The sequence below is a fragment of the Diachasmimorpha longicaudata genome, chromosome 3, assembly GCF_034640455.1.
Source record: "Diachasmimorpha longicaudata isolate KC_UGA_2023 chromosome 3, iyDiaLong2, whole genome shotgun sequence".
NCBI classification, from domain to species: Eukaryota; Metazoa; Arthropoda; class Insecta; order Hymenoptera; family Braconidae; genus Diachasmimorpha; species Diachasmimorpha longicaudata.
The window spans coordinates 4238241-4258787 of record NC_087227.1 but is presented as its reverse complement, the minus strand read 5'-3'; the positions used below and the strand labels follow the sequence as shown (position 1 = coordinate 4258787).

General features: G+C 38.6%; 2 protein-coding genes across 3 annotated transcripts; both read right to left on the bottom strand.

Annotated features, from left to right (window-relative positions):
- Nucleotides 1–21: 21 nt before the first annotated feature.
- LOC135160476 (uncharacterized) lies at nucleotides 22–8434 on the bottom strand. Its single transcript, XM_064117048.1, has 8 exons — nucleotides 7649–8434; nucleotides 7120–7316; nucleotides 6047–6263; nucleotides 5398–5513; nucleotides 3408–3507; nucleotides 3206–3316; nucleotides 1541–1696; nucleotides 22–181 (listed from the first exon to the last, which is right to left on the bottom strand). The coding sequence occupies exons 1-8, from the start codon at nucleotides 7940–7942 to the stop codon at nucleotides 131–133; spliced, it is 1242 nt and encodes a 413-aa protein (XP_063973118.1). The 5' UTR covers nucleotides 7943–8434; the 3' UTR covers nucleotides 22–130.
- A 129-nt stretch (nucleotides 8435–8563) lies between these two features.
- Nucleotides 8564–18782, bottom strand: LOC135160471 (G-protein coupled receptor Mth2-like). 2 transcript variants are annotated; one of them, XM_064117042.1, is made up of 7 exons: nucleotides 18599–18782; nucleotides 13705–13913; nucleotides 11854–12293; nucleotides 10901–10979; nucleotides 10622–10827; nucleotides 10294–10456; nucleotides 8564–8901 (listed from the first exon to the last, which is right to left on the bottom strand). In XM_064117042.1, the coding sequence occupies exons 2-7, from the start codon at nucleotides 13830–13832 to the stop codon at nucleotides 8673–8675; spliced, it is 1245 nt and encodes a 414-aa protein (XP_063973112.1). In that variant the 5' UTR covers nucleotides 13833–13913; nucleotides 18599–18782; the 3' UTR covers nucleotides 8564–8672. The 2 variants fall into 2 exon arrangements, with proteins under 2 accessions (XP_063973112.1, XP_063973111.1); XM_064117041.1 differs by lacking the exon at nucleotides 18599–18782 and adding an exon at nucleotides 17149–18242.
- Between the last annotated feature and the right edge of the window lie 1765 nt (nucleotides 18783–20547).

Here is a 20547-nt window from a genome sequence, read left to right as displayed (position 1 = left end):
CACTGGATATCTCGGTAAAAAAGCAATTCTCAGAATTGACAACAATCAAAATAGCTTTATTCCAGCCTTTGCGTTTATGTACATAACCACGAAGAACAAAAAGTTTGTGCTTGAATTTCTAGGCCATATTTCAGGTCACGTTCCTCAGCAGTGTGAAAAATCTCATAGCCGCCGTGAAAATCTTGAAATTGAAGAAAAAATAATTGAAGTGAATTTGATAAATTGTATAAGGCAGGATATATTCTGGATTTATTGACCGCTGTGCGTTTCGTTCTGATATCATGTCTCTGATGACCAAAACGATATTTTTTATGGATGATCTGTACACGGAGAGAAATATTCAGTAAAAATTACAGAACTCCCCTTTCAATGACGGGTCACGGAAACAAGTGTGAAATTGTACCTGACGGTATCGTAATTTTTCAGAGACCGTTCAGGTTAAAAATACGTGACTTTCAGAAACGATTCCTTGATAGTTCCATAAGATTTCCTACCGCCACACTTCTCTTCGGAATTGAGAAGAAAATTGGTCATTCTTACTGAATATTTCTTCACGTGTGCTGTTTATATGTTTCGGAAAAATGACTTCAGAAATTTTCAATTTCTTCATCTAGTCAGTAATGGCTGAGAAACACATGTGAGACGGGAAATTTATATAGCGTTCCACATGCTATGACGTCAAAGGATTCGTTGGATAGGATTTTGATTTGGTACGAAGGGTAACAGGATAATTCTCGCATATAATACCACAAGAGCTCTGAAATTATCGGATATTTCCCGATAGGTTCGTTGCAAACAAATGAACGTGTCAAGTTTTCCAGTTTAAAAATCACAGGCGCGAAGCGCGAGTGATTTTTCTGGAAAACTTGACGAGCTTATTTGTTTGTAGGGAATCTTGAGGGAAATATCAGATAATTTCGAAGTTCGAGTGGTATTCGGGGGATTATTTTTTCCATCCAAATCTTGGCCGATAGAATTGCACCATGAGACATAATTTTCAACGAATTGCCATTTAATCTATCAGATACAATTGAGGGTTACTTCATCATTTGTTTTTTTTTATATAGGCAACATGCAAAATTTCCAGTGAAATTTCCAAGAATTTCCGCTGAAATACCGTGTTGGCTATACAAAATAACGTCGAATGGTGCAATCCTATTGGCCAAGATTTGGATGGGAAAAATAATCGATATAATTTTTACACGAAAAATTGCTGGAGAAACGGATAGCCCAAACCGGGGTTTGAGCCCGACAATTTGCTTTAAAAATTGAAATGCATTCAATTCAGATAAAAATGAGAAAGATCATTTCTCTGGTTCTACAGGTTGGATATCGTACAGGAAATTCTACAAAGCAACACGATGTAGGAATAATGTGACGCGTGTAATTCTACTGAATTATTTCTCATGATTGTGATAATGGTGAGTTAAATCAAGCCTGTATGGCGTTTATTGTAAAATTGTCGTCTTTAATAAATCCGCATCTTGTAAGACCTGACATTTATCGTCACGGAGAGCACAATCTTCAAGGATATACGCACCACTGTCATTTGTGGCCTATTCAGGTAAACAAAACCATATGCTGCATATATGTAGTCTCGCTCAGTCTGGATCATTATTGAGAAAAGGAGATTTTTTATTGTTGAATTGAATTCTGGCCATGAACAATTGTAGGCCGCTTGGCGAACTCCAGCGATCTGTTCAAATATAATTAAATATCTGAATCTCATTAACATTTCAGGGTTGGAAAACCCTGGGAATGGGAGCAGCCTCTAATTACAACTTTACCAACCGAATAGTTCAATGCGTTATTATAAAAGATAGATAAGGGTATTTGGGATTAAAAGAATTGGAGAAGAAGAAGACGAGAAGAGTGGATGTATAGAATGACTCAAACTCTCATTCATATCTCCAACCGGGCCCGGAGAAGATTGACGGGTCCCTGCCCCAGACGTCCATCTACGACAACGAGAGTTGGTTGGTCTCATTTATTCATTCACTCATTGTCGTCGTCGTTTCCGATTTCTGCGTAAGCATCATGCATTTACGTTACATATACTCTCTGCAAAAATCCGCGAACACGGCGAATGACTCCCTCAACGACACAAGAGTTTGTGCCGCCTGGGGCCATGAGAGATTCCCAATTATATCGGTGACGTACTCTCGCTGTGGTGCATATATCAAACAGTCCATTACGAGATGCTCGACTCGGTCTTCAGCCTGGTCGCATTCGCAGTTGCTTGATTAGGCAAGGCACTGATCTTGAAGATAGGACCGGATTCGCGGAGTCTATTTCTACGGTACCTATTCTAACTGGAATGCCTTTCTTGACTTGGTAGCGCGCTGCTCTTTCCTGCAATAAAAGATCCACAGGAAGAACCCCCGCCGCCGCCGAGAGTCCTTCGTGTGAAGCCGTCCTATACACGCCAGTAACTGTCAGCAGCGCCCTCCTCTGCGCGGTACGGAGCTTCCTCCAGTCGTACGCTGTGCACTGGTTCGTCCACGAGAACTTCGATAGCGACCTCGTAAAAACTCAAAGTCGGATGCAGCATTTCCCATCATAAAGTTTAACGCCAGCGATAATCGGCTACATTCGGCGCCCATCGTTAACCAATTACAATGGGTTACCGAATAATAACCTGACCTAGATGGGAACTTTTAAACGATTTCTATCAATTTTTTTATTTAATCTCAAATAAAAAATGATAGACCTTGAGATTTTATAGTCCCGTTGAGTCAATTTTAAACCGTATGTCATTGATTACAAAATTTATTACAAAATTGGCTGTATTGGCAGGATATTTTATGTGTGAGTAAAACACATTCCAGTATTTTAGCATGATGCACCTCGATTATGGTGCCCGGCACAGTCATTTTTTACAGATTTTTCTCTCCGTGTAGCTTTACCGTAGAATCGCAGGGACTTATTCTGTGTGTCAGGTCCAATTACTCCATAATTTAGTCATGTTTTTAATACGAAACATGTTTAGAATGAAAAAGTCGTAGTTCTTAGGTATTGAATGACAATTTCCAGAGTGCATCCATTAAATGGTAGCGCTACACTTTTTTTATGGTCAGATACGATTTTGGTAGTAATAACCAGTTGGTAAAGTTGTAAAGCGGTTGACTCCGGTGTAAACTGATAAGAGTATGGCTGTCCTATTTCCAGTTTCGCTAATATATCAAAGTTGGAACATGTTCATTACCTCGTCATTCAACCGTTGAGCGCACATGCAAAACATCATAGTTTGTGCGGTGACACCGATAGTAAGTATGGCGTTTTTTCCAACCAATATCCATTCATGCTTTGTAATTCTCTACAATGAAAAATTATAATTCAGATTAAATGAAAATACCTGACTGACACATGACACATTGTGTATGATTATTGTACAGAACCGAACATACGTGTTGTAGACTATAAAGACAGGTGCAAAGATTCAAACCGTTGGCCAATACAGTGGCAAATAGTATAGGATTGTATATTGCTACCAATTTGTTGAGATATCTACAATATGAGCAAATTATTATCGACCCGTTTACTGAAAAATTAAAGTTTTTTATGATAAATAGTAGTTGTTTCGTCTCCATCAATTGCTCATCGTTTTTTGTCTCAGAACCATAAAATCGCGCGAAGACCCAGAAACTCCGAACTCTGTGTTATGGTGGGGAGCTCCCCGTTTTATGGTGAGGAACTCCCCAATTTTAATAGTATCCAGATGCTGAACACCCTTCGAGAAGAGTTTGGCCACAGATTTATAAAATGGCATATTTCTGCCGTTCTTTACCTGACACCCTCTCCACTCCCACCATCAATAGACTCCACCACTCAGAGCCAACCAAAAGTACTTAGGGTAGGCCTTTTGCCCTACGCTGGCAAAATCTCGGACACGAGGAATAACGGAGGAGTTCAGTTCGTTTCTAAGACTTAAAGCGGTGTGAAGTGATAAGTCTCGTTATTAACATTGTACACAAAATTAAATAAATAAAAAACAGCAAATAGTGTTCCATACACCTAGTGTCCGCGTGTAACAATTATTAATCTCCTTTAACAATTAAATTTCGTCTTCCCAATTCTAATACCTGGAGAGATTTTAAAAATAAACTTAATATCTCGAGTGATATTAATTTGGTAGCTCGAGTGTATCAACCCTGGATTGATACAGTAGTAGTTGAACATTGTAACTGAATTATATGAGGGGTTATCCTTATGAAGTTTAATCATAGTAAAGGGCATTGGGTCATACGATGAAGATGACAAAAATAAAATATTACGAGGGTCAATATTTGTAAGGGCTAAACGTCCCGATGTGGAAAGATTCTTCGCACGGACGAACTGATTACACTTAACAAAAACAAAATCGGCAAGGCAGTCAGCGTGTTGACAGACTGCCTGACTGTACGGGTTATCGATGTAATTAATCTAGCCAATTTCTGAATAAACGCCAGACCCAATAGGGGCGCTAGTGCAGCCCGGGACAAACAGCAGCGCTCAGGTGGTAGGTGAAATAACCACATCTACATGAGAAATAAATATGGCTGATGCATCGTAATAGTCTATTTCGATATAAATGACGCCCGCAGGACAACAGTAGTAATGACCATAAAAAAATTTAATAAGAATAATATTTCGAGGCAAATGCGACGAGGTGACAAGGCGTGTGAAGTTGCCTGCCAATTACACGGCTTAAAACACCCCATCGCACGTGTATCTGGACTATAGTTTTTATTAGTGATGTTACGTTCAGCGAGTGGCGTACTGTGTCATTTTCCATTTACTAGCAAAAGAAAACTCTTTTTGTTTACAAGTAAACCAAAAATGGCTTTTCAATACTGGCTGAATGTAGTAGCAGTGACAAAAATGGTATTTGCTTCAAAAATGTAAAAATTTGTTTCAACCGAACATAATACCCCAGGGACAAGATTATCTCATGCAAATGTTGGTTAAAATTTAGTGGCGGATTTGGCACGTTGGCTAGTTTGTCACAATATTAACGCCAACGGGTTCAAAATTGACTTAATCAGAAGATGAGAATTTATCAGGCATAATTGAGAATATTCATGTGAATATTATTAACATTATTAATATTCTCATGTGAGGTGTTGTGATACTGGTAATTTAACCTTCTTCTTTTGAAATACGGAATGCACTGCATTCTCCCACCGAGTGGCGCCTCGATTTGTCCCAGTCGACACTATGGACCTCTCGCGGAGAATTTTTCAAGTTCGATTCAGAAATTAACGAATTTATGAATGCAACAATTTTCATAATTATAACGTTTCATCTCACAGAGGAATGAGTTCTGGTTACTCCAACCATATGACTGATGCTTCAACAATGAATAAAAATACCTGACCAGCAATCACTTAACATAATTTCAAAAATGGTGGCTCTCACTTGAATAATTTCAGATAATCCTGGACAGTTTTCTTCAATTGTTGTACAACTATCCTCGTATGGTTTGGCCCCGTAATTTCCTGAATAGGCATATAACGCAGCCGATTCGCAAGTATCTGAAAATATATCAATAACTCAATTTATTATTATCAAGGGAATTGACATATTGAGCTACTTTTTTGACAACGTGTCTAACATGAATGCGGAGTGATTGTGAATACTGGAGAACCCTAAACCTCAATTCTCGATTCTCGAGAGCGTTGCTCCTCGGGCTAGTCTGGCGTCGAACGCCGTGGTATAGAGTCAAGCTAAGTTTTTTCGATTTTTGCAATATCCGTTAACCCACCAAATATACGAGTAGCACTCTATTAATAATAAAGTGACATTAGAAGCATTAATAACGTGTTCACTGATTATTGACCTTCGTCTCACAGAGTTTTCCTTCTCCTCACTGGTCAAACTGGATCGAAAATCCACGAGATCAATTGGATACATTAACAAGTTAAAAAGTCACTTTTCAGGCCTATTCCACTTCGCGTTACGTGACCGGAAAGCACTTTTCCGAAGCAGCGTGATGAAAATGAATATTTCTCACTGAATGATTTCATACTAGTCAATGAAAAGCTGAGAGAAAATTCAAAAACGTCACTTGAAACTGAATCGCCAATTGCGTTGTGAGCTGAGCAAAAAGTCCGTCAGCTGCTGTCCAGTAAAGAGTGAGGTAGATGACTCCCATCGTCTCTATGGTAACGCAGCAGAAAAACGATAGAGGTGTAGTCAACGTAAATGGATACATAGCTGGATAGACAGTCTGTGTAAAATCGAAGGTGTCATTGGTTCCAGATAATTTGAACCGATAATATGCCCTTGAAAAGAAAACGCCTTATTACACCGCATCACGTAAGTCCTTTATGACTTGTTTCGTCGCGACACGCGGTAGCATAGCGGCCACGTTGCGACTCATCTCACAATCAAACATAGGACACATAGCATAGACGATACAAGTTTCTCTTCCACTGCCTTCATTTTGAAAAAAAAAAAATATATGGCTGACGTCAACCAATGCTAAAACGTACGACAAAGTATTCTTTAGAGAATTCGCCAGAACAAAAGAAATTCTATCCACCTTCCTTAATTAATTGTTGAATTTTGGGGTTTGCCCAGGATACAAAATTCACTCGTTCCAGAGTTTTTATATTTAAGATTAGAGGAAATGTTTTATAAGTTAATTGTCGTCGGAGCCTTTTCCTTGGGACTTTTTATTAGTGAACTTTTCCAAAGGGGTTTCCCCAAAACCATGTGGTGACCAGACATAGTCAAGATGGAATTTCTCAGTGAAGTTTCAGGGGGTGTGAAATTTATTACTCTCTCTAAGTAGAGGTGAATCGGGGCCTGACTAGAAATTTGGTTCTCAGTCTTTCCTAAGATTTCATAGAGTGTACAGTGTCCTCTTGACAAGTAGAGTCAGAATAATGTTTAGTGTTGAAATATTAAGTGTGTGTTTTCCATCATTTTTGTTCCTCATATTCCAACAAAAATAATATATGTTTTTTTTCCGATAATATTTAAACTGGCACGCTACAAGACATCAGACGAGTCTAATACATTCCTTCAAGGTAAACACATCTTGCCCGCAAATATTCATCTTAATACAACATTGAGTTATCATTGAATACCCGTACTCAAAGATTCCAATTTTGTTTTTAGTGACCATCAACTTACAGACATGGGCGTATTACATATGACCCAAAAATTGCTGCAATTACTGTGCCGTACCAAGTCCTGAACAAGCGCATAGAATTGGCATCTTCCAGCATTTTCTCTGTTATCGTATTTTGGGATAGCTCCTTGTCCCAATCGAGGTAGAGAGCCTTTATAAAATGGTGAAATTCACGTCGATAACTGCATATTCGATAGCCCTAAACATTTCCAAAGTCAAAATTCCTGTTTATATATTTATCCGCTAGATTAAGAAATTATATACACACAAAGAAATTTCCTCTAAAAATTCTAGTACGAGTACTGCAAAATACTACAATCTCTCGAGTGTGAACAAATCTAATATTGTTAAGGTAAAATTTTCGGAGATTTCTGGGGAATTTTTATAGAAATTTGGTAAAAATTCACGTTTAAAATAACAAAATTTCCTGTGTCAGCACTGGAAATTATTTCTGACTAGCACTGTACGCCTCATTTCATATTTTTTCATAAAAATTTCGCTGCCTATATCTATTCGTATCAATTGACTAACCTTGAATGTTCCCAACGTTGCACACATAACAATCGCAATAATTTCAATGGCATTCAGAGAATATTTCACTATATTAGCCGCTATCTTGCGAATATCGCACGATATTCCACACACCAATGTACCAATGGCACAGATAAACGGAATCTTTTCCCAAAAATAAAAAGCAGGTTCGACATTTTTAAAAATACTACCCATTGAATACAACCCTGAACATTGCAAAATAAGAATATCACCACCGAGATAGTACTTGAACTGTAAATGTGGTGCTAGTGAGTCCCTTGGTAACGCCGACATTGTTCAAGTAATTCATGTAATGTTGTCGCCAGAATGGCTCTGATGCTAAAATGCGTCGGAAGAATAATGTGCCGTAAATAACGTGGGCTCCTCGATCAATGTAATGATTCTTCAATATATGATGAGATAATGGAAATGCGGGAAATTGGGGGAGAAATTGGAAAGAAATTATCGTGCATTATTGAACTATCCAGCGAATCTTCGTGAAGGGAATTCCTGAGGTATAAGACAGCATGATTTGCATATCAATGGGACGAATACTAATGAGATTTGGCAGAAGCGCATGCGTGTTCAATTGAGGGGTGGTAGCGGTTTATGCGATCATTGAAGTTATAGTTCCTCCTACTGTGTTCTCGTTTACTGCACATTCTAATCAAGGACTGTAGAAGACTCTCTATAAGGATTTCGAGGTATTGTCTGCAGGTCTGTAATATGTGCACCAACTGTTGGAAAGATGGAAAGCGTCCGAGTTATTTGAATTTAACTTTGAGTAATACGAATCATTCTTCGCGGTGAGGGTTCGAAACCCAGTCGTTCCAATGCATTTCACAAAAGATTGCAGGATGAAGATTTTAATGTTTCGAGTGGATGGATCTGTGTCCGAAGAAGTGTGCTGACACATTTTTGTATAATTTCGATATATTTTCTGGAAAGTTTAATACTGTTGTTATGCTAATAATTTACATTGTTTCGATGCTCGCTCGGAAAAACTGAATAAATAAATTATCTTTCAAACAGCTCTCGGGCCATTTGGTTCTCTGCCAGTGAAACGTTTTATCAAATGCCGTTTTATTTTGTCTTTGCATACGAAGATTACGAAAATCAGGACCCCCTCGACACCGTTGATGGCGTCTGTCACATATCGCACCCAAGGTCCCTCCATGCTGAGTAGCCATCCAATAATATCCATTGACCACGTCACCCCCATTATTACGAAAAGTTTCAAGTAAAGACTGAACCTGAAATAACAGAAAAAAATGAATGAGAAACTCGGTGAGGCGGACGAGAATTTATGGTATTATTGCAGAAAACGAATACCTCAACACTACAAATTGGCCGCCTTTAAATGAATGTTTACAGCATATTTCAAACTTTTTATAATCAAATGATTTTTGCATCACTAGTCAATTTTTTTTACACATTCTGCATGCATTTAAATATTTTTAACTCCATTGTTCATAATAAATGGAAACATCGAGAGTGAAAAAATATGGTTTGCCAGGCCCTACAATACAACCGAATTTGTGAACGCGACAGATTTTCAATTCATAATAGAAATATGCAGATACCTAAAAGACTATAATCTAGATTCAATTTAATTAATTCGTTATTAGACGATGTAATTTAATTAATATTAACAATTATATGAAAGTGTAAATAATCTAATAGACGGGTGTCAGCACTCTACAACAATTTTAGAAAATCAATAAATAAATGGGAAATAATTCATTTGCGAAAAAAAGTGCCAAGGTCGGGCCAACACTCTATTTTTTTGCAGAGTCAGCCAACTTTTCATATATCACGTAACGTCTTCGGTGTGTTTGTCATGCCGTTATAAACCGTCAAATTATCTTGATCTCGACACATTTTTCGTGAAAAAATTGGTGATTGTGTGAAAATAATAAATGATACATATAAGTGAGTGAATGTTGAAGTCTGACACCCAAAATATTGAATGACCTGAAATGTAGTCCAGATTCCGCTGAGTTAAACCGAAATTTTTTTCAAAATCCTAATTTATGTTTTCAAAACTGCAGTTTATGTTTTTTGAAATCGTAAATATATTTTCCGAGAGTTCTAGATTTTTCCCTTAAACGATGAATCACGTATAGATGACAAGATTACCGAATATTCCGTCATAGGCCAAAGACTAAAATTAAGTCTTACACCTAATGTCACACGAACAAGGATTTTCAGGAGAATTCTATTTCTATTGTTGTTTCGCGCTCATTCAGTAGAATATTGTGCCGGAAAACGTCTCTAGATTTCAATTTTTTGAACATGAAGATTTCCTTCCAATTATTTTCATTACAAGGTTTTCATCTACAACAGAACAGAATTCAGAGACCGAAATAGGAAATATATTGTCAGTTAGTGGAACGGAAAATTATTCGATAGTTCAATTAGCTAGAAAAATCTAATGATTGCCTCATCCTTATCAAATTTTTCCGAATTAACTTAAAAAACTAGAATCCTGCCGCAAATTCCCTGCCATTTGTATAGAATCCTACCAGAATTCACAGAAAAATCCATTAGAATTTTCCGACGAATTCGTTAAGAGTTTCTACTGAATTATTCCAAATATCTGATTGTTACATTTCAGAGACATAAAATTGAAGTTAAGACATAACCATTGTTTTGCATCGTGTCGCTGACTGTCCTTTCTCTGGAGCTGGGATGCCGTCTCGCGCTTCTGCCGGAGGATTTTAACTGTTGTCGAAATAAATAAACAGATGTTGCATATGACCGTAATTGCCATTGGACAGTACAGAAAAAGAGATTCCGAAAGTTCATCTGAAAGAATTTTTTTTATTAGTTTCAACCGATCAAAATCAACACGTGAATTCATGGCGGTCATGACATGATATCGTTTGCTAATAAATTGAATTGTGCTCATCACGAGGTAAATCTACACTTCAAAAAACTCTCAAGAACTTTGATTGATCATTAAGCTTTTACCTTGGAACCAACAGCTAAATTCTCCGAAACTGGGACTGAAATATTCATCGTAGAAATCGGGCATAAAGTCCATCATGAGACAGATGATTGTCAATATTAATGGACACCCCCAAGCATAAATTGCGTACATTATGAATTTACGTCGTTCCTCTTTCTTGCACTGCTTGACGCTCCCCTGCCGCGACTGGGAGGACTGGGAGGAGTTCCTGAAATTTATTAACCCCCAGAGATCAGATCCATCAGAGTGAACTAATCTTTCATCCTTAAGGTATCACTTGCCTGAAAGTCAACCAGATGTCGAAGCACATGACATTGAGCCAAAAGAAAGAAGACATGAACCATAAGTAGTCAAAAAATGCTGCAACAAAATAGAAAATACTCAAATTTTATCACGAATCTCCTTTCAGAAATTAGGGACCAAGCCACATTATTATTGATTCAAGATTTTGGAATAACAATAAAACAAATTTTCCGGACTCGGAGCAGAAAAAGAGTACTTTTCTTAGTCGTCAAAACTAAACAGAAAAGTTACGGGAATGATTCTGACTCGAAAAGCTCTCTGGAACTTTCAGATCGAAAGTATGTTTTTTAAATTATTCAATGTTGAAGTTGCACCAATTAAGTGCGTGCGATGAATGCACGCCTGACGTCTTTGGGTTCCGGATGGATGACACGTATCAATTCAGCTTGTGCCGACGTTGCGGAAACATTGCAGTTTGCATCTTCGGGGCTATGAGCTCCGATTGTGGGCTGCAATGTCTAGGAGTAGTCCTTATATACCTTCGTTTGCGGTAGTGGGGGAACACCGCGCGCACCTTCCCCCACCACCGCAAGACGAAGGAGGCGGGCCCCGTTCTCCCGCCATCACAAAGCTGAGCGGCTGGGTTAAAGCGGCAATTTTATGTCTGTAATTCTAATTCTCTTCGAATTTTTTTTCTCCCCTCCTCAGCCAATCACATGTTTTTAGTTGACTAGCGGATCACTCGGCGCAACTTCAACTTTAAATAGCCTGGAAAGGCTGCTTCCGAGCCAAAAGTTCCAGAAGACTTTTTGATCCAGAATAAACCTCATAACTTTCCGATTGAGTTTTGACGTTGGATTTTGGGGCGCTTTGTACATATTTGTGATATTCTCATATTCGAGATATGCCCAAGCGAGACCATTATAAATAAATAAAAGTTTTCAACCAGAAATTCGCCTATTTCGTTCACACCCTAGAATTGAAAAATCACCTAAAAAAGTGCAGGCCACTGGTGACTTTTCCGGATCGAAAACCTTGAGCCTCATAAGAGTGATTCCTCCGTAGGCTAAGAACAGCGAAGCAACGTAAGCCATCAGGATCATCCCATGGATATTTCTCAATACTGGTAAACACGCGTAGACGGCGAACGTGACAATCAGAAATGGCATTGGGAATGCGAGACTAATTGCATACAGAAACGGAAAATCTTCCATCTGGAATACAGAATAGCACGCAAGGATCCTCGTGTGAGTGCCATTTTTTCCCATCCAACTACTGAAGCAATACTCATCAATTTCCAGGAATTCATCTTCCTCTTCATACTTGGAATTATTCAACCCTAATCTTCCATCTTCCACCAAGTAAAACATATCAAGTTCAGCTGTTTCAGTTGTGAGTAGGTACATGTGCTCATTACACGGAATCTTATACCTGTGTTGGATTCCAGATTGAAATAACAAACTTTCAATTATTTCTGAAATTTTTATTCAAAATGAGGACTAAACTAAAGGTTCTGGGTATCTTCCTGTCTGCTATTTACTGCTGACAGGGTTCATATAACAATGAGTAAGTTTCAAGAATTAGGATTTGGAATTGGTATCACGCGAGGGTGAGAAGTGGGGGGGGAGGAGGAATGCAGGGAGAAAGATCGAATGTGGGTGATTGAGTGAGTATGACCTCTGGAGGCTGCTCTTATCAGCATAAGGCGGCGGTTGTCTAGGAGTTGGAGTATTGGAAAAAGTCCTAGATTTGGGAATCGAGAGGAAGAACGGAATAATGTCTAGGATTGCTGTAATAGGGTTTGATTCTTCACAAATTAATAATCAAAATTGATTCCAGCCAAGTTGTAAATTTGGTTCGTTTGCTGATGCAAAATGAACTTATTTGGAAACGTGATACGCCGATTCGGTTCTTCGTATCACTTGAGTTAACGAGGATAGGAAGAAATGTTAGACGATTGAAAAGAAATGCTTTATATTAAAGTAAAATACCGGATACACTTGGGGTTTTAATTACAATGTTCTTTCACTCACTGTTCATTCTCAACTGTCTCAATATTTCCTGTAAAATTTGTTAGTGGAAAATTGCAAGGTGGAAGGAGAAGAGGGAGTAAGCAGAAGAGATCAATGAATTTTAGGATTAGGGCAATTGCTGTCAATAATCATTAAGAGAGTAGACTGACGGTCGGGCGAAAAAATAATCCCTTGTTGTAAGGAGAAAAAACTGTCGGGAATGGGAAGATTTTAGTTAGTGAAGAATTTATGGCTACATAGCTCTATGAAATTAGAAGACCCTTTTTGATTTTTGTATCCCAAGACGCGCCGAGACATAAATAAATGGGAAATACTAATTTCGGGTATTGGCATGCAACAGGGTTGGTGTAATGAAACTATGGGGGTGAGCAAGTGATGGAAGGAATTCACGCCAGCGTATAAGTTGAATGTTTATTTACTCCTTTACGTTAAAGAGTGGAGAGTTGCCCTTAAGAATGGCTTGTCCTCTCGTTGGATGATCTGGAATGATGTGTGTCCAATGTAGACTGGAGAGCGAGTGTGTCGATTTTCGGGAAAGTGCGAGCTTTTAAAGGAAGGTGTTGGAGTGTGATTGGTGAGGATGGTGAGTGTCCGGTTTAGGGCTAGACGTGTTTGGGGAATTCCCCATCGAGTTGACGGGGTGTTCGGGAGACACAGTCACCATAAAACGATTATTTGGGATTTTGTAAATGAGAAAACGATGAACGGGAATAACGGTCTCGCAAATAGATGAGAATTTCCCAACATATGCTGGAGAACTTATTTTGTTTTACATCAACTAAATATTTCAAATGGGGAGTATACAACACCTGCGGTGAAAATCCTCCGGCTTTTTCATAGATAATTTCTGGTTCGATTGGAAAATCCGTGGTATTTCGACGTCATAAACAGGTTTTGAGGTTTTTGAGATGCAGTTCATGTATCGAGCGGACGACATAAATGATCCTGGGGGACAACAGATTGAGAGCGTTGGTTTCTCGAACGGTGCCACTGATGTCCCGACGCTCGGTGATATTTTCTGAAACAATAGTGGTAATGGTTGTAATTTTTTGGGATTAAAGGATTCCAATAGAGAGCCATTGAAGCGTAGGAACCAAATTTAATAGTGATACTTAATAGTACCAAAGATTTCATGATCCATACGTTTTAATCACTCAGCCACCCTCGACCATATCAAACTCAATCATTTTTGAAAGATCTGAATACAGAATGTGGTATCGGGGAAAAATTATCGGGAAATCCCCCGGGTAAAAATGGTAATCTGTCGAATATAGTAGACAGATGTCCACGGTATTTCATCAAGGTAAGATTAGGATAAGATGTAAGGCTAAAATTTTGGATGTAGTTTTATCACTTTATTGAAGTTCTTGGAAAATTAGAACACAGCTTTTCTGTTTATCCTCAAAAATCACTCGACAAGGTTTATGATGTGTTTGGAAGAGTCTCCAGAAAAGGATTAATTTATGATCTGTTGTGCTCCGAACTTGAGAACATTGTAATCCTTACCACATGTGGTATTCAAAGGAAACTTTGTCCTCTGGAGTCATAAACGTTCGATTGTTTTTCCCTTAGTAAAGGTTTTTCATGTAGTAAGAAGTGAGTCTCTGGACACTGGTCCTCTAGGTCAGTCGTGTCGTCCTCGTGGCAGTAATGAACAGTTCAAGTTAAAGTAATTGATTGTGTTGCTACATTCATTGATATACTTGTACCCATATCCCAATAGAAGTGAAAACTCAAGCACCCTCACCAATGACGCCTGGGCCATTAGCTGACCCACTCCCCCGCGTTTGGGGAATTTTCCAGAAACGGAAAATGGTGAGCAGGGCTCAATAACAGCGGTGGGAGAAAAAAGGTAGGTGGGATTAATGGGGGTACCAAGGGATAAGTTTTTAATATAAGAGAACAGCTGAATTTGAGTTTGAACGTAAGTTTCTATTGCGTGTTGTGTAAAACCAAGTGTAGACGTGGTGTTTAATATTAATTATACGTATTTCATAGAAAATAAACTGTTTTTTTCTTTAAAAAAAAAGTAACCCTTCAAGAATGGATAGTTGGCACCGATTAATTTCTTTAAAAATGTCATATAAATATATCACTGATTAACTATGAAGATGTAATGAAAAACAAAGTTTTTCAAAGTCAACTAAATCTGTTCATATTTGTAGTTTTATGAACCTATAAGTATAATCAAGCTTAAATAGATAGAAAAAAATATACAGGCGGATATTTACATGGAAAGAAATTTTAGGTACAAATTAGACCGCCAGAGGGCTAAATGAGGGCGGAAGCTCAGTGTAATTAGAAAAATTAACCTACCAAGTCCAATTTTTTCAACAAAACTGCACTTAAAAAGTGGCTGATTGTCATTTCATCCCACGTTTCGCCCTCTAGACGTGTAATTTTTATCCAAATTTTTTTTTCGTGTACATCGGTTCCACAACAGTATACAGTGTCATAATTAGATCATACAACATAACTGTGATTGTTATGTGAGTGTTTGATTATAACTGAACTTGGGCTACTTGAAAATGTTTGTTTTGCGGAACTGCCTTCCAAACAAATACTTTTTTTCGTTAAGAATATCAATACTTCGTTGTAGTAACTTTCTTCCTCATTATGGGGAAGTGGAAAGCCTAATCACATAATTTCGAAAGGAAATTTAAATTGTATGCTAGGAGATGTTAATCCATCTAAATAATGATTTGTACGGCAGAGTAGGAACAACGAATCGTGCATTAAAGCAGCCCTGAAGTCCTCGATTTCTTTGTCTCTCACCGCGACAGGAATAGAGTGCTGCCATTATTGAACAACGCTGTTCAGACTTCTCGAAATTTGCATTAGCACAAAGACCCGTGGCGATTCCTTCAGGAATTTCTCAATCGTCTGAGTAAATCGCATTAAGGTCGACCACTATAACTCAAATGCATCATTAACCCGAATGACAATCACAAGCGATCCCACATACAAATGCGGGTATCATGAATAAGACATCATCGATCATATAATATAGCAATGTCTCCAATTCGAAAATTAGCGAAAAATATGATACCTGAATTTGAATATTTGAATTGAATTGAGTAAATAAGTTCCCAATGGCCAATGAAACAAGAATATTCGTGATGATTAAAAAAAAATCAAATTTTCGACAGATCATTACTCTCACGGTTCTTGATATTTCTAATTTTTTCTTAAAAAACCATCCTCCGATGTCCAATTTTTCCGAAAAATATTAACCAAATCTCTCGAGATCTACTGGGGGCTTGGAATTTCTCATATACGTCACTCATATGTAACGCACTATACTAAATTCAATGTCAGTAGGTTAGAATCTTAATGGAGTAAAAGAAAATAAGTAACTGGAAGACTCCCTCTTCATCAGCTGATGCAGAAGCTTAACAGACGTTGAAGTAAAAAGCTCATCACGCGATTGCGTAACTTGATGAGTAATAATTCCATTCCCACCATCATTTGACTTAATTAAGAAGGCATTGAAATTTTTTCAACGCATAGTCAAATCCGTTTCAACGAAATTTCTTGAACAAACATTGAAAAAAAAAAGTATGGATATTCTCAAAGTGGCATAAAACAAATGTAGTCAATCAGGATCAATAGATGAAGCTCTATGTTTGGTTTGAAGAAAATAAAATCGACAAAAAATGGAACAGATTTATGTGTCGACAGTTTCCGTTTCCAACGATAGCGTTATAACACAAATATTTCTAGATGAAGGGTGAGGGCAGGAAATAAGTCGAAGGGCGTCGAATATTTTAACGTGTACTGCAAGGAGCCTTCAAGTCTATGGGATAAAGATTGGAGGCTTTCTAGAGCAAACATTGTCATCGTCAACCGTATCAGAGGGAACCATCATCATCATGGTGAAGCCTCTTTGTATAAAATAGTAATGAGTAATGATTCTGAATGTCACAAGATTTTGATTATATTTTATGGAACTGCCCACAATACTATCAACAGAGAAGAAAATAAAATAGAAAACTGAGAGTCAAGAACTGTTCGCCTTCTTACACCACAAAAATATTGGCGGGGGCTAGACGTCAACTACGTAGAACCAATATGTAATTATCTTCAAGAGTGCAATCTAAATGTATAACACGACTTAATATTTGAACCTAAATTAATGTAAACAAAATGTGAAATGAAAATAGGGTAAATAACCGAACCTCTGGGGTTCTTCCTGCACTTAATAAAACCTGGAAAAAAATGGTAAATCCCTTCCCCCCAAGAATAATTCTTACATCACCACTGACGCTCATCTTGGTATCACTGCACTTTCCAAAGTTCCCGAAGAGGCCGAGGACACAGGCAATCACAACAACAATTCTGTCAAACGACATGTCAACTCGTGCCTGCTAAATTACGCTACCGAAAAATCAGACGAATTTTTCCATTTCACTTCTGAGATGGATTCCGCACTTTCCCATCCACAAGTGATGCTGTTCATGCGTGAAACTGCATTTGTCCTTCGACATTCTCGTATCGACCGCCAGCCGCGAGTGTTCTAACAAGATAAGGATAGATATAAATACCAGAGCACTTCAAGACTGATCACCAGTTTCACTGCCACAAACCCCTCGCCACATTAATCCGTGAAATCATATTCTCAACGTTCCTCTTCGGGTACATCACTTTCCATTTAAACGCGAAAAATGGGGAATTTTTGCGGATCTAGGACTGTGACAGTGGGTGTCGCGCAGTGACAGCGAATTTTAACTCCCGGCATTGACGACTGGGGAGAGGTGGACGGGACCAGCTCTTGGTGTTGCAGAACAGTAAAATCTAGATACCCGACTGAAATAACTTCTGTCTATTTTTCACTCGCGAACAGATGATTTGGATCCGTGACAATTTTCGATTTTTTCATTACTTCCATTGAAATTGTCTTCAACTAGACTGGATTGTGCGTGAACAGGAAGTTTTGGAAATATGTTGATATTGATTGATATTTTGGGTCAAGGTTATTATGCAGTTTGAAAGAATATTAGCATAAGAAATTATTCTGCACTATTTAACGTCTAGATTTGGAATGTCGTCAGCACGAAAGGATTTTCATTAACAATTTCAACTGCACATTGGTGTTTCGCGGGTATTGTGGATCCAGATTGATAGAGAGACTAGAAGTCTTCATGAAAATTACATTACTTTTCTATAAAAATCTATCGTGAGTTATCGACAACTCATTTCTATGCGGAAATCCCGTTGAGATTGACCAGTTGGGATTGTTGGGTTCAATTTTATACTTCAAAAGACGGCTACCAAAGCGAATCGATGTGGACGGCGCCAGAGTCGCCCGAGAGTCTACGTAAACATCAACAATACTTTCTGGAGAAGAAAAAACAGAGGGGTCTTTCATTAAGTGATGGATTTTCTTCCGGTTTTTGTAAATAGCCTGTAGTCTTCTGTCTCTATTGCATTTAGTATTTACTTATGCATATATCCCATGTTCAATAGATGTGATGATTAAAGAAATTCTTAATTCTTGACATTTTATTCTGCCAGTCCAGCAAATTTTTTTTTGGAGGAGTGAAATTGTTTGTAAAAGTTGGTAAATGTTACTCCGTTGGGAGAGTTATTTTTTACTATACCAGCTGAGTAATTGTCATTTTTAACAGGATTAAATTTCCCTCACCTACCATAAAATTTCATCATCATAAATTGATTTTCCGTCCCCGCGGACGCAAAGCTCACCTTTTGCAGACAGCATGCGCAAGCTTCACACTTTGCGGACGGTGGAGGAAATGTTCCAAAGTTTGTGAGGCTAAAGTTCTTTCCGTCGCGTTTAATGCCAGGCGACAAAAATTATTATCTTCACAGAAAGAAATTGTAGTTAAAAATTCGACCTCCTGGGGGTCAAATAAGGGACAAAGGTTAGTTTTATCACAAAAATTAGTCCCCAAAGTCTAGTTTTTTCAATAAACCGTGACCTAAAGTCGTTGAAGTCGTCGATTGTCATTTCGTCCCACGTTTCGCCCTCTAGAGGCCAAAAATCCAACATTTATTTCCTTGTTGAATGACCGCATTGTCACTCATCCCAAGGGATGCGGTATACTGTGCACGATATTAAAAGCCTGTTCGCGAAAAGCCTCTCCTAGAAGGGGTCGGCGTCATTTAGTCGGAGTGGTAACAAATTTTGAAGCTTTCAATCATCAAAGGTTGAAGTTTCAGCGAGTTCTGAAATTACTGATGAGTCGTGCCAGCTCTTCGTCATCTTGCTGAGCTTCGTCGATGATATCAAGGCCATTGGGCTGTCGATTGCGTAAGACCGGGATAGCGCGTCAGCGACGATGTTATTTTCACACTTCACGTCAACGATACTAGTGAATTGCGATATGAAGTTTAGCTGACCAGCCTGTCTCGGTGATCTTCTAAGATCGCTGGTAGAACGCGTAGACGAGGGGCTTATGATCTCTCTGTACCATGACTTCGCGGTCCTGGACTATGTGTTTGAAGTATTTGATACGTGGGAAGATGACTGGCGTCGGTGGCTGAAGCGGCTGGTGCTAGCCTAGTGCGCGGAAGGTTGTGAGTTCAAATCCCAGCGGATGCGAATTTTTCACAATCTGTGACTCCAACGAGCGGGAGACTGTCGGTAGGGCAGATCTAGTGTTCGGAGCCCACTCAAAAAATGTAGGTCCATTCCTGTTCTCACATGAGGATATGAGGATAAATAAACACCACAGCCAAATTATTAATAGTATCTATGGGGAGAAATCTAAAGCAGCAAAAAGAGCAAGCTGATGAATCAGCCAAAACAAATGCTGGTATGCAATGGCGAGGTACAGCACAGTGCAAGGCATCACGCAGTAATGCTTAGGAGCACTCTTTTTTCTTGTTTTGGTGGGTAGGGCAGGTGGTTCGGAAGCCACTCAAAAAAAGTAGATCCACTCGTGTTCTCAGCTGGGGATGCGAGGTTAAATAAACACTTTAGCCACAATAATAGCAGTTACGTGGAAAAGTAATATAGCCAAGATGAGCCAGTCGATGAATGAGACGAAACAAATGCTGGTATGCAATTGCAATGCTGCTTAGGAGGCAACTCTTCTTTCATTTTTGTTGGTAGGGTAGAGTTACCTCTGCCGGTATAGGTTTTTCCTGTGGTTTCTCGTGCCAACGCGTATGTGCTATGAGAGTATGAATCCGATGCAGTGTGGAATCCACAGTCGCATGCATAGAATATGTTACAGCCAATTACGCAAGAAGAGGGCAAAACGGGTCGGAATATATTATAATTGCCGGACCCCATCTGTGATGCCATTCCCGCTGGCCGCATAGACAGGTGCACCCTTCAGCAAAAATGATCGGAGTAGGAGAAAAAGAAACAAAAACAACTGAGAAGATTGCAAATATTGAAAAGATTTAACTGAGGAAATGCTATGCTGTGGATCGGTGGAGCTCCGTTTCCTGGAGATTGGATTTAGTGATTGTCAGCTGTTGTGGGACGACTTCCACGACAGTAGTGATAGAGTAGAGAAGGGTTCACTTCATGTCAGCATTATACACTCATTTAAAAAATTAGATTGATGGATTCGTTAATCAATTTTGGATTTCAAACAGCCATGTACGAAATTAATATTGTTATCGGTAATGTATTGACTAATTGCTTAATCACACATATTTCATGCATTAAAACCAAAAAG